General features: G+C 41.9%; 1 protein-coding gene across 1 annotated transcript in view; it reads right to left on the bottom strand.

The window, feature by feature from the left end:
• The window catches only part of CEP85L (centrosomal protein 85 like), a 106066-nt gene extending 100267 nt beyond the window's left edge, over positions 1-5799 (bottom strand). Inside the window, exon 1 of the mRNA XM_039731574.1 lies at positions 5454-5799. Within this exon, the coding sequence (XP_039587508.1) occupies positions 5454-5502 (49 nt within the window). The 5' untranslated portion in view covers positions 5503-5799. The remainder of the gene's footprint in view (positions 1-5453) is intronic.
• Between the last annotated feature and the right edge of the window lie 7547 nt (positions 5800-13346).

Genomic DNA, 13346 nt, shown 5'->3' with positions numbered 1-13346 from the left:
CTAAGGCAGGAGCCAGAACTTGCTATACTTCAGTACACCTTCCCTCAGTGCTGGCAGGAATAAACTTCAGGACACTATATTTAGATTATTCCAGAAAAGAAATATCAAAATATAATGGTTTCCTCCTGTAGGAGTTTTATGGAGTGCAGCTGCCCAGCTGCTGGCGGGGGCTGCAGGGAGGCCTGTGTGAGGAGTGTCTGGGGCTGCCAGGCAATGGACGCAGCCGGTTCCAGACAGCTCCAAGGCAGCCACAGCAGGGTTCAGCTGAGCCCCGCTGCCATGACGGCAGTGCCTCAGGGAAAGCATTTGTTCAGAAAGAGCAAAACACTCCCCCCCCATGAGCAATGAGTGAGGGAGAACAAGAGTGTGAGAAACAGCCCTGTGAACGCAGAGGCAAGAGCAGGAGCAGAGGAGGAGGAGCAGGAGCTCTGATCAGAGCCCCTGTAAGGCCCTAGAGACCAGGATGGTGCAGGACAATAGCACAAGGATGGAGTGAAGAGAAGTCAACATGGACTGACAGCATGGCCAAGTCTGCTCTGCCTGTGACAGCAACTGGCAAGCAATCTCCCTTCTTCATCTCAACACAAGCTTTTTCATCCTAGTTTCTCTCCTCTCACTGAGGATTGGGAGCAGCAAGCCTCTGAGTAGCGAGCCAAGGCTAACCCATGGCAAAAGCCTGTACGAAAGCCACTTTTTGAATCAGTGAATATGCCTGAATGTGTTTTAAGGCTAATCACAACCACAATGAGACTGTTTCATTGTCAGTGTACAAAATTCTAAGACACATTTGGCCACCCAAGAGATTACTGACATCTACAAGCAAGTCAGCACTTTTTCAGCCAAAGAACCACCAGCACAGGAAATGACAAATAGTTTAACTCTCTAACTTCTAAACCACAGGCAAGTTGTATGTTAAAAATAAGCATCCAAAGAGTACAGAAGACAAAGCAGTTGCTATTGAGCAAGAATAGTACTATCTCTCTTCTCCTTAACTAACTTGTCTACAACAAAAAAGCTTTGCTTTCAACAACAGTAGATGATCACCTCTGGCACCTCTGGCTACAACCTCAAGTCATGCAATTTAGAAGGCTTTCAGCTATTCTTACCACCATGCAACATATTTTGAAATACATGGGTTCTTTAACAGGTATTAAGTGCCTGGCTAAAATCTTAGCATAAATAATTTTGCACTGTGAAAATCAATATTTGATTGACATAAATTTTAGACATTATTTGGAGAATCTACAGGTGCTATTTTCCTACTAGCACTTCCTTCACCACCTCCCACTAGGGCAGACAGAAAGGCTCAGGCTGCTTTTTACTACATATTTATTCTGTAAAACTCCTTAAAACAAATGCATTCTTCTCAAAATGACGAAAGTAATAACTACTTCCTTTAATTAAAATTTTAAAAGCAAAGAATTACTGCAACCACAAGTCTATATTAAAGTGTAACATACAGGAGATCAGAATAACTGCTAACCTCCAAATCCAACACTATAATAAACCCTTACACCCGTCATTCTTCTTTTGCAAGCAGTTAAGATTTAAGTGTTCTGCACATATTAAAAGAGTGGATGCTATATCCATAAAAGTGAGTTGCCTGGAGGGACAAAAAAATAAAAGCGTTGTTTTTGAAAGGAACTAAGTAGCTCCTGTTCACCATCACTCAAACACAGAATGTCATTTGACCCCATAGCAATCTGTGAGACAGCAGAGGCCATTCTAGCAGCCATTCTAATGTTCTGAACATTACATTTTTAAGTGTGGGTGAACAATCTCTATAATACACCACATACAAACATTTGTACACTTATAACTGGTAACCAATTTGAAATCCACGCTTGGACTAACTCACCATTTATTGCCTTGCCTAGCCTGTAAAGATAAACCTGCCTTTTCAAGATACGTCCAAAGCTGTACCATCCCTGGCTGCACATCTCCCATAGCAGAGCAAGAAAACTTGTTACAGAAACAAAACCACCGGACTGCTGTCTCCTCCTCCACCTCAAAGGATGAAAACGAGTGTCATCAGCCCTATCCTCCCCACCCTGGCTGAGTTAGGAAGCTGCCTTTGAAGCCCACCTGTACCCCAAGAAGGCAGTGCCACACAGGCTTTCCAGCGTGTTGGGACCTTAATGCTGCTGCCACTTTGCTTGTGACATCATTAAATAATCTTTCATGCTGCCAGTGAGGCTCAAATACAAGGAAAGCAAGGGCTCAAGTACAAGGGCAAATCACACTGCCAGGACTCCAGGAGCAGAGAGCTGCAGGCTACTATTTTAGGGAGTGTCAATAAAATCACTTTTGATGTCCAACATTACCAACAGGCAATAATGGACAGTGGAAAGAAGCTTGACTAGAGGTGGCACAGTTTACTAAAGTAATAAATATGTGTTACTTCATTTCAAAGAGTGCTTCTTTCACTTTCCACAGGCATCTGTTGGACACACATGGCCCAACCACATCTATGATGAGCACTTTCACAGTCTTAGAAGAGTTATTAACCAAATGTGCATTTCAAAGGCTGGTCTAGATAAATAAGCAAAGGGATTAAAATGCTGCATGCCCTTCACTGCAGTTAAATTTCTACAGCACGTGAGTAACTGCTGTCTTCACAGAGGTACAAACTATGCTGCAAGGGTTTCATAAACAGTCACATGTACAAGAAAACTGAAAGACTTGAGTCAGTCATACACATTTCAAATTTAATTTTTCAGCAATTTAATTTTTTAGGACAGGCACTGAGACTGTAAGGAGCTGAAATTATTTTGCATGAGCAGCAAACTGTGTCATTAAATTCAGTGATTATACAAGAAGCACCTATCTAAAAAAAAAATCTCAGCGGGATACAAACAAGACAGCAATTTTTTTTTTTTTCAGAGAAGGCACTCCTATTGAACCAAAAAGCAAGTACCATGTGGAAATGAGAAGAAAGAGAAAAACTGAAGGTCACAAATTAAATATGCTCCAAAAGTGTCCTTGCCTGTTACATTTTAAGATAACCAGAATTAATTTGCATATATTACTAAAAAACTGGTAATTCCCCTGTGTAAATAGTATAACTCAGTAAGCATCTAGCTTTGTAAGCTAGATTTATATGAATTATATGATTTTCAACTGTATGATTTCCAGTGATTTTCAAAAGTAAGACTTTTAAATACCTATATCCATAGATAACTGAGTCCAACTAGCAAAATAGAAGACTTTTCAGTATAAAAATATGTTTACCAAGAATTATCAAGTCATTAACTGTTATACTCCCACACCAGTTAAGAATCTACATCAAATAACTGCCATTGAAGCATTAAACATATTTTGGCAGAAGAAAGGTTCCTTCAGCTTAAGAAATAAGTGCCTAAATTCCTGCTTCCTAGTAGGACACTGCTGTTCTGCTACAAAATACTTTTCCCATTAACAGCTTCCTTACAAAGAAATGAAAACACCTAACATGGCAGTAACAATAGCATAGGAGCTTAGTAGCTGTCATTCCTTCAATAAAAGTACCTGCATGGAGCTAATTAACTTCCACATCTTCAGACAGATTATAAACCACACAAAACAACTTCTCAACCGTTTCCCAGTAGGAGTGATGAAGGAGGGCACTCCTCAGATGGAAATTATAATGCAGACATCATCCCTCAAGGTTAAACCTACCTACTTGCCTTCTAATTAACCACCCCTTTCTGTTAGTTTAACTTATCTCAAATTAGATCATTTTTCTACCAGTTTTGCTACTTTACACCTCTACTGCTTTGAGAGACACATACATTTAAACAGTCAGGGTTAATACAAGTTCAAAGAAATGAAGGGATGGGGGAGGAACTAGAAGCAATACACATAATTTGTTCTCCAGTCTTACACACAATTCTGATAAACAAGCAAAGCAAAACATTAATCCAATAATTCACTGGAATTGCTGATAAATTCAACGCAATATTAAAACACTTTATTTGACCCCAAACAAAGGGGAAAACAATGTATCAAATGTCACAATCTAAAGTTTTCTGAAACAAGTGAAAAATTAACACCAACAACCTTTGTAATGGTTAGTGTCAGAGTATACAGTGATGATATAACCTTTTAATATTCCTGTCCCAAAGACAAATAATCAAGAACTGGAACACCCTAAATTCCTGCAGTTTCCATCAAATTAACTGAAATCTCCACACCTATTGTTCAGAATACGCACCATCTTTGCAAGCTGTAGTACAAAGATAATGTAACTCCATTCTTCTGCAGGAAGCACTAAATAATTTTTTTTAAATGCTTCAGCAAGGCAAACGTATTATACATAGAAATTCATAACTTAATCGCAGTACAGAAAAAAAGAACAATGCCTTCTTTCACCTTATAGGGATGAACATTAGCCTACTTGTAGCGATTCAGGCAGCTGCTGAGAATGTCTTAGCAGCTCTTGTATTTGCAAAAAAACCCCTGTCAGTCGTAAGCAAAACAATCTCGCCATTTACATACATCAGCTAACTGCATACATGTTATACAGTCATCTTTTGCGAACCCAACATTAAAACATAAACCTAAATTTCTAGAGGAGAGAAATTACAGCACTATGCACTTGCAATGGCAGAGCCAAACCACAGACCTCCACTTGTGATCAATTGCTTCAATAAATCAAAACATGACAAAATATTTGCAGAAGCCCTGCCAGAGCAAGACAGGTGATACAGACGGGAGTATTTTCAAATCCTAAAAAAGGCATCCTAAAGAGCCGGTACCTTGCCTTACCTGCCCAAAAGCAATGCTCACACGGCTCTGCAGCGAATTCACCGCTTTTGCTCTGCCAGTTTGACAGCCGTGACAGGGGAAGTCAGCCCATCGCTTGCACAGAGGTGTTTCCCCTGGAACAACCTAACTCCAAGCATTACCATTTCAACGCATCCCTGCCAGCCTGCAGGAACTAGATTCTAATTAATCCAGATTCAGAAAAGTGGTGGAGCAAAAAAGGGAAAGGAAAAAAAAAAAAAGCCACCAAAAAAACAGGACTCGACTCGTTTGTTCCGGTCTAAATTTACAACGAAATTTACAAGAGAAGCACGCTTCCACACTCTGCTTAAGGGTATACTGACATAAACCGGGGATGGAAGAGAAAGCTCAAAACATGGAAACCGATTATGTAGGTTAAGCTCAGCTTTTGTCATCCGCTTCAAGGTCCAGCTAAGGAAACGCCGAGCCCCCGGCTGGGGCCGATCCGGCGCCAGCGGCACCGGGCCGGTCCCCGCGCCCCCTCGGGGCGCCACGTCCCGCTCCGGCCGCGGGCCGCGGGGCAGGGGCCGCGGGGCAGGGGCCGCGCCGCCCCCCGCGCGGGGCGGACAGAGCCGCTTCCTCCGGCGGTCCCGCCGGGAGCCGGGCCGGGCCGGGGGAGGGGACGGGAAGCGGCGCGGGCCCCTGTGCCTCCCCCGCGCCCTAGCCCCTTTCCTCCTTAGCGCTCTTACCCGCCTTGTAGCCGCGCAAGCCGGGCTGGGGGTGCAGCCCGCCCCACATGGTGCCGCGCCGGGCCGGGCCGGGGGACCGCCGCTCTCCGGCGGACGGGCTGGCGGCCCGGATGGGCGGCGGAGGCGGCCGCTCCCGCTGCCGCTGCCCGGGGAGCTCAGCGGGGCGCTGCCGCCGCGGCGGGGGCTGCTGCCCGCCCCAGGGGCGCCGCGGCCATGCTGCCGGCGCTGCCGAGCGCGGTGGGACCCGGCCACCCCCTCGCCGGAGACAAAACTTGCTCTATTGCGCTGCCGCCGCCGCCTGCTGCCTCTCCGGCGCTGGCAGCGGGGCGGGGACAGGGGCGGGAGCGCCGCAGATGCGGCGGCTGCTGCTCGGGGAAGAAGCGCTTACATAACCCGGCCCACGGGGCGAGCTGCAGCGGGGGGCTGCGGCGGGGGGCGAGTCTGTCAGGGCTGGCCCGGCACAACCCAACCCAACCCGGCCCGGGCCGGCATCAATCCAATCCAACACAACCCAACCCAGCCCGGCCCGGGCCGGCATCAATCCAATCCAACCCAACCCAACCCAGCCCGGCCCGGCCCGGGCCGGCCCGCCGAGGTGGTTTTGGGTTGGCGTTTGGACATGTATTCGCCGCCCGTTCACCCTGGGCTCCGGGAAGGGGCCGGTGTGCAGCGGCGTGTGCTCGTCCCCAGGGAAAACACTGAACTGACAGCACTTAGCGTGATGTGAAGGTAATCGGAAAAGCAAAGTGAAATGCCTGACTCCAGAGTTGCGGCATTGGAAATGCCCAAGGCCAGTATGCGCAGACCTTAGTAAGTAGAGGTCATAATAAAATCACTGTTTTCTTCTACTTATGTTTGTTTTAGTAAGAAAACAATGTGGAAATGAAGAAGAATCGTGACATCCGTTTGAGTGATCAGTTCCACCAAAAGATTCACAGTAACATAAAAAAGTTTAAGCCACAGGACTGGGAACAAAATGCTCTTGTCAGGAGTAACTAAAACCCAGTAAGAGGCGCATCCCCTTTCCACGCTGCTTTGAGTCTGCTCCGAATACTTCCAAAGATAATTCTGCAATAGCTGCTTTTCTATTGCTGTTGCTTGCAACTGCAGCCCAGTGGTCCCCATGTAAACTGCTTTCTGAACAAGACCCTGACTCAACCAGCAATCCATTTCATCAGACAAAGGGAAGGGGAAAGCACTTGGTCAGCTTCTAACTTCAGCATAGCCATACCAAGATTACAAACTGAACATCCACCAAAAGAAGAAAAGTGATGCTTCAGACAGCATTGTAGATTATGATAGACATGATAGTTTAGGGAGGTGAGGTGAAACAGGATATGTTCTGTGTTTGTGTGGAGACATTCACAATCAATAAATAACATTTTATTCAAACATTTCCTGCTGACCCAATGTATTTTTAATTAGTAACTGATAATCACAGAACAGCTTTTATCTCTTTGGAAAGTTATATGTTTTGTTTCAGCACAAGACATGTTTTATTTATGCCTGGCTTGGTATTCATAACGTACTCAGTAAAACAGGCCTCAGAAGTACTGGCATGAGCATGTAGAAATGCTGAATGTTGTTATTTCATCCTCTTTCTTATCTGTATAAAGCCCTTGCACACTCACCGAAGACCTGACATGACGTGCATTCCTCATCAGCTTGTTTTAACTTTAGAGTATCAGCGGGTGTTCCGTAGGCAGAGTTGTAGAAACACAGACTTTAAATGTTACCAAATACTGAATAAAAAACCCAAATAGTAAAACTGCAGGAGATCTGTCAAAACCTTCAGGCTGTTGCTAGAAGTCCTTGAATGGTAAAAGGTCAGAAGCATTTTCAAGAAGCCACCAACACTGGTTTACAGCAGAACACCAAAGCAGGAACTAAATTTTCATTGACACCACCTCAGTGAAAGTGTCCAGCCTTCAACCCTGAAGCTAACATTAATATTGAAGAATATTTGCAAGAGAGATGCATGGTAGGTAAACATGAATAACAGAAGACAAAATAAAAGCTAGAGTATATTGCAAAACTTTGAAGACAAAGAAACACATAAACAGCTTAGTTCAAGGCCTCTTTAAAGGACTTGATCATGTGTAAACATTTGTAGCATACTATTTTGTTGGATTAGCTTGAGTATTTACCATATTTACAGGAGGATACGATGAGATGTAAGGAAACTGAATTTTAAGATTGGGAAGTTATCTAGCTGCAGGCAAGAAGAAAAACTGCCTCATGACTGCTAAGCTCTGGAGTTTGTGGTGCTGTCCTGAAATGCAGCTGCAAGAATCCAGAGGCATATCATGACTGCAAGAAAGCTGCATGCCTGGAAAAGGTGTGGTAACTGTTCTTCTATCTTCTAATAAACGTCACTGCAGTGGTTTTATGTAATTTCTATTGCCGTTCATGGAAGTTTTACAGTTTCTTATGTATCTCCTGTCTAGCCATGAACAATACTACAGATGAAAAAAAAAGATAAAATGGCCAAGATGAGGGTAGCAGAACACAGCCAGATAGCCTGGCTGAATCCCCTCCAGCCATAGGGCTGTGTCTTCCAAGGTGTCTCCACTGGGACATCAGTGCTTTGACAGTGCTACTGCTCAGAGCAGAAGGAAAAAGCCAACTGTGCTTAAGTATAAGCAATCAGATAAAGAAAACCTGAGACACTTTCATTGTTATGATTGGATTTTAAGTTATTTTTATAGAAACTGAGTGTAATTCGTAAAGCTTTTTCACTTCAATTGACCACAGTGTATCTGTCTGGAAACCAGGCCAAACTGAAGCCAGTAATTTTACTCTATAAATAAATTTTAGCTTGTTAATGCTTTATTCTTTATCCAGCAATGTTTTACAGCTGCAGTCTGCTTCTGTATACAGTTCTAGACCCAGAGCAGTATTTATTTTAGATTTTCAAAAATCTCTTGGAAAATTATGATGACTGATCGTGTCTGTTGTCCTGCCTGTGAGGCCCAGCCATGCAGAGGGTGGGATGTAGTGGCTCTGATCCTCTTGCCATGCCTTTGTCCCTCTGTCCCAAGGGAGCGTACCTACACTAAAGTGACTTGCAAGAGGGTAGAAACATGCAGTCATTAAGGTTGGGAAGACCTCTAAGATCATCCAGTTCAACTGCTAAGCTTGTCACCTCTTACATCTCTTGGCTTGATACGAATTAGGAGTGTGACAATCTGTGCTTCAGTGCTGCCTCAGTCAAGAGGGGTATCGAGGTCCTGATACTCATGGAAAGCAGCAGCACAGTATGAGGGGAAACTCGTGTAACCTTACACCTAAATAAAACTGTAAGTGGAAACAGCCTGCATCCCCAGGTAATTATTGTGAAATGTGATGCTCCAGACAGTGAATGGACTCAGTTTCTTAGTGTCTGAAAAGCCTTCTCTCCACCTCCTTTTTTTCTGACACAAACTCCACCTTCTTGGCAGAATGAAGAGAGGAAAATGACAATAGAAAGTAACAGTTTAAGCACTGGAGCTAGGCAGATGCTGTCTCACGAAGCTCAGCTGGAGCATGTTTTATCCAATAGTCTGTGGATCTAGGTTCAGCAATCACATCTCTTTTTTTCCCCCCTCAGTAAAAATGTAATGCTTGAAATGGAAATAAGCTGAAGCATAATATGTGAAAACAGCATTTTTCTTTGATTAAAGCCAAAAATAAGTTCAATGTTTCTTCTACACACTTGCTTTCACATTTAATAAAATTAAAATATTATTAAAAAATCCAAATGCAAATACCTAAACATTGTTCTAAGAGAATGCAGACCATTTCCCCTATCTAATTAAGACTTTAGGCGTGTGTGCATTCTATCAAAAAACAACAGCGGTATTTCTGCAAGCATATCTACATTGTAAATTACTTTGAAATTAAAATCACAAATTTTCAGTTATTGAGTTGCTTCACTAAGTACAGCAATTCTTTCCCTCCACCCACAACTATTACTGTTGAACACTGTGTCCTAGCAAAGTCTTAGCAGCCTTTAAGAAGCCTTAGAACAATTTCTCCTGTTTTCCAAAAAAATAACTATGCATTGGGAGTCACTATAATTAAGAACAGATTAGCCTACCTAAGGAACTGCACACCTGCTAGTAGGGGCATGCTGGCCTATAAAAGACTGAATTGTTTTATTCAAAATACACAGAGTGCACTGCACAGCATTAACAATAAATTGTTAATATCTGCAAAGTAGGCATCATGAAGTAACACTGTGTATGCAATGTTCTTATTTTTGCCTTTTCTACAAACAAATAAGAGTGCACATGTCTCACAGAGGAGCACAGTTTGAATGTGCTTTGCACTGTGCTTTCACAAACAGCTTACACCATGGGAGAGAGTCAAACCAAGAAGCTCACTGTTACCATACCTATAAACATAGCTATGGTTTATTACCAACATCTTGAAATTGCAGATTCTTCTTAATGTTCCGGCTTTCAGAGTCAGATTTTCACCTGAGAAATTATTTACATCATTGCTAAAAGACCCTTTGGTTTCAGGAATTTTTTCACCTGTTTTTGTTGGAATTTTTTTTTGGTGGGGGTGTGTGTGTATCATATTAATTTAAAATAAATCACAGAGAATTAAATCAACTTTGTGTTATCAACTCAGATAGTGCAGGAAGAACAAATGCAGGAGTGGCATCCAGTGGCGTCTAACCAGTAACTTGTGAAGATAAACAGGATTTTCCCAAGTATATTTTTCTCAAGGGGAGATTTTTTGAGTTCTGCCATTCCATCTTCCCTCCATCCTTCCTTCTTCCCAAAGGCAGTAGGAAAAAAAAAAGAGGAAATATAAATATTTTGGGAGCAGATGGAGAGAATATGTAAAAACCAGCAGGCTGGAGGCAGGTTTTCTTCAGGCTTCCAGTCTGGTTCCTATAAGGTTTAAGTACCTCTACCAGAGCAGCCAGGGAGCCTCACTGACATATCCAGCTTTCTTGCAAGACATTATGCTTTCACAAAAAACAAAAAACAAAAAAACAAATAAAAAAAAATTTGAAATTGTTTCTTTTACTTTACAGCATGACTTTTTCACAGAATCTCCAGTTCTCTTGTTCTTGAGCCCCTTGAGTTACTCTCACTTTCTGTGGACACACTATCTGATTTTAGGAGCACAAATACTTTTTGTATTTTCCTCTGTGCTAAAACTTGTGCTAAAGCCCAGGAAGCCCCAGCAGTGCTGCAGTTCAGGGTTTTGATCCCACTGACAATGCTCAAATTTTTATAGCTGGCATTTTTCTTCTAGGCAGACTTGTTTGACTCCATGTTACACACAGACAAAAGAGTGCAGGATGATGCATCTAAAACTGGATGATATCACTACACAATAATTCGCAGGGTTTCTTAAGCTTCTTTATGTATGTTAAACTCCACCTCAAATATGAAGTAGCTTCTGTATTAGAAGCACAGCATTTAGCCTGACTTGTTTAAACCTACCTGCTTTAGAGGTTAATCAAAAAGCAACCCCTTGTATGCAGTCACTGAAACACAGGATCAGACCATGTAGTTCAGGTTCCCGGCCTTTTTCTGCCTCAGTGTTCAAAGGAGTAAGTCCTGTTTTCCTTTTGCAACAAACATCCCTGGTGAATTATATAACTTTGCAGTAAATCAGAATTTTAAATGGTAAGTAACTCTTACAGGAAGGCTGAACACTCTACAGCACAACAACCAGCAATGCAATGTTGTATGAATACTTGAAAGTGGACATTTCTTCCAAGTGGCCGTCATTATCTGCTTATAGCCTGAAATATGTTGTTTGTTTATTCCAAGTCAGAAATACAAGCTATGAGTATTACCAGTCAGAAAATTATCTGGTCTCTTGTGTTTGAGCCAAACCCAATATTGCTGCAAAGGGATGAAATTTCAGTAAAGTCAATGGAGTTATGCCAGTGCTTAGTTTAGTCAGCTCAGTACTGTCATATGCCCATACGTAAAAGTCAGATGGAAAAATTTATTTCATGCTGTAACTATAAATACTACAACTTAATGAGGCTCCCTACCCCATTTTTTCTCCATTGACTTTTATTCTACAAAAATCACTGACATTGATTCTAGAATAATTAATTACGGACTATATGCTACAATAATGTATCACTATTATAATACTTTTTTTTCTCTCTCTCAGCAGTGAGAATTCCATAGCTAAAATGACAAGATGTTGTATGCTGGTGGAATAAAATCCAGTTTAATTGGGCACCCATCACCCAACCAGATGTCTCAGAACCAGCCTGTTTCCTGCACAACGCTCAAGGACCAGCAGCCATCAGCCATGGCACTGCTGGGAACTGCCTGGTGTGCAGGACAGGCAGCCTTAGAAAACACTCTGGTTTTGATATGCCTACCTGTGTAAAGCATAATTTGCTTATGTCTTGTGCTTTGCATCTTTCCCACAGTAAACTAATAAAAATATAGAAAACATATTTTTAGATAAACCCTTTTTACCAAGAAAGTAGAAAACTACTGAAATGCACAAATTGTGCTGTAATGGTTTGTACTGACCAACAGTGCCTATCAGATTTGTTTTATGGTACCTCAAGATTAGTATATGACCTGTGTATGAATCCACCACAGTATTCTCACATTGTTTTGCTTTTGACTTAAAATTAGCACAGACAAGAGTGCTTATTAAAAGTAACATTGCGACTCTGGCTTGGCTGTAAGATCATTCTACTTTTAACACATTACTAGAGTGACCAAATTGACCTGGGAGGAGTAAACATGTAAACTGATCTTTGGTCACTCAGAAAACAACAAGAAATGAAGCTCCTAAGTGAGCATGTAACTTTCAATATATATGAGTACGACAAGCATAGAAGTTTAAGTATTGCTGCTTGAATTCTTGGGGACAGTCCCACTCGTTTAGGAATCCCGTGGTTTAAGAATTGCACATCATGTAGTGCATTGCTGTACCATTCTAATATTGTGAGTAAGAATATCTGGTTAAATCAATTAAAATGAAACTGAAGAATCACAGTTGCAATTTTCTGGTTAGTGCAGGACAGTATGATATAAATATCTATACTTTGACCATTTAGTTCTTGGTTTTGCTATCTTCTGAGCTAAGCATCAGAAGGTCAACCCAAAACATGAGAATGTCTCCAGGGCTTCTGAAGGAAAAGTAATTGCCATCTGTTCACAAGGTAAGAAGCTTGAAAGACCCAAACAAAATGCATTAATAGGAAAAGATAAGTAGCTTAACTAAAAATCTGGATCTGGCTGCATCCTTCCACAACAACGTTATGCACAAGCTTCCAATGTGAAAATAACAAAAAAAAATTATATATATATACTGAAACAAGAGATGGTAAGCAGTCAGGAAGCCAAAATGGAAAGTAACAAAAATTCATTAAGGAAGTGCAAGAGGCAGTCATAGAACAACTCCCATCTGCACACTGCCCCAGCAAATACTCCATGAAGTCAGTTCATTCATGGAAGTCCTTGCTCAATGACACCACTGACAGTATGTTAACTGAGCCTTTCATGGTGTTAGCCCTGCTGGAACACAGCCCCAGCACTCACCATGACAAGATCTTTACTTAGCACAGCCACTGCAGTTAACAGATAGAACAGGAATATTAAGAAAGAAATAAGAAGAGGACAACTATAATGAAGTGTCTTGAAATACATGAAAATACTCCTTGTCTTTCGCCAAGATGTTTGCAGCAAGGATAAACTCTCAAAATTTGGATTAAAAATACAAAAAAACCCCATGCATGTTGCATCATATTAAGGTGAAATCAGGAGCTAATTTAAAAAATGATAAACTGAATCAGTATTTCCAAAACAAATTTGCTGCATTTTTATGGTACTGCTTTCAGATGTTACTGGTAGGCAGGAACAAAAGCTGACTGTAACAGACCTCTAGAGTAAACTGAAATATCTAAAG

The sequence above is a fragment of the Passer montanus genome, unplaced genomic scaffold, assembly GCF_014805655.1.
Source record: "Passer montanus isolate IOZ18808 unplaced genomic scaffold, ASM1480565v1 scaffold79, whole genome shotgun sequence".
NCBI lineage: Eukaryota > Metazoa > Chordata > Aves > Passeriformes > Passeridae > Passer > Passer montanus.
The sequence above is the reverse complement of the archived record's forward strand: the minus strand, read 5'-3'. Positions and strand labels throughout refer to the sequence as shown.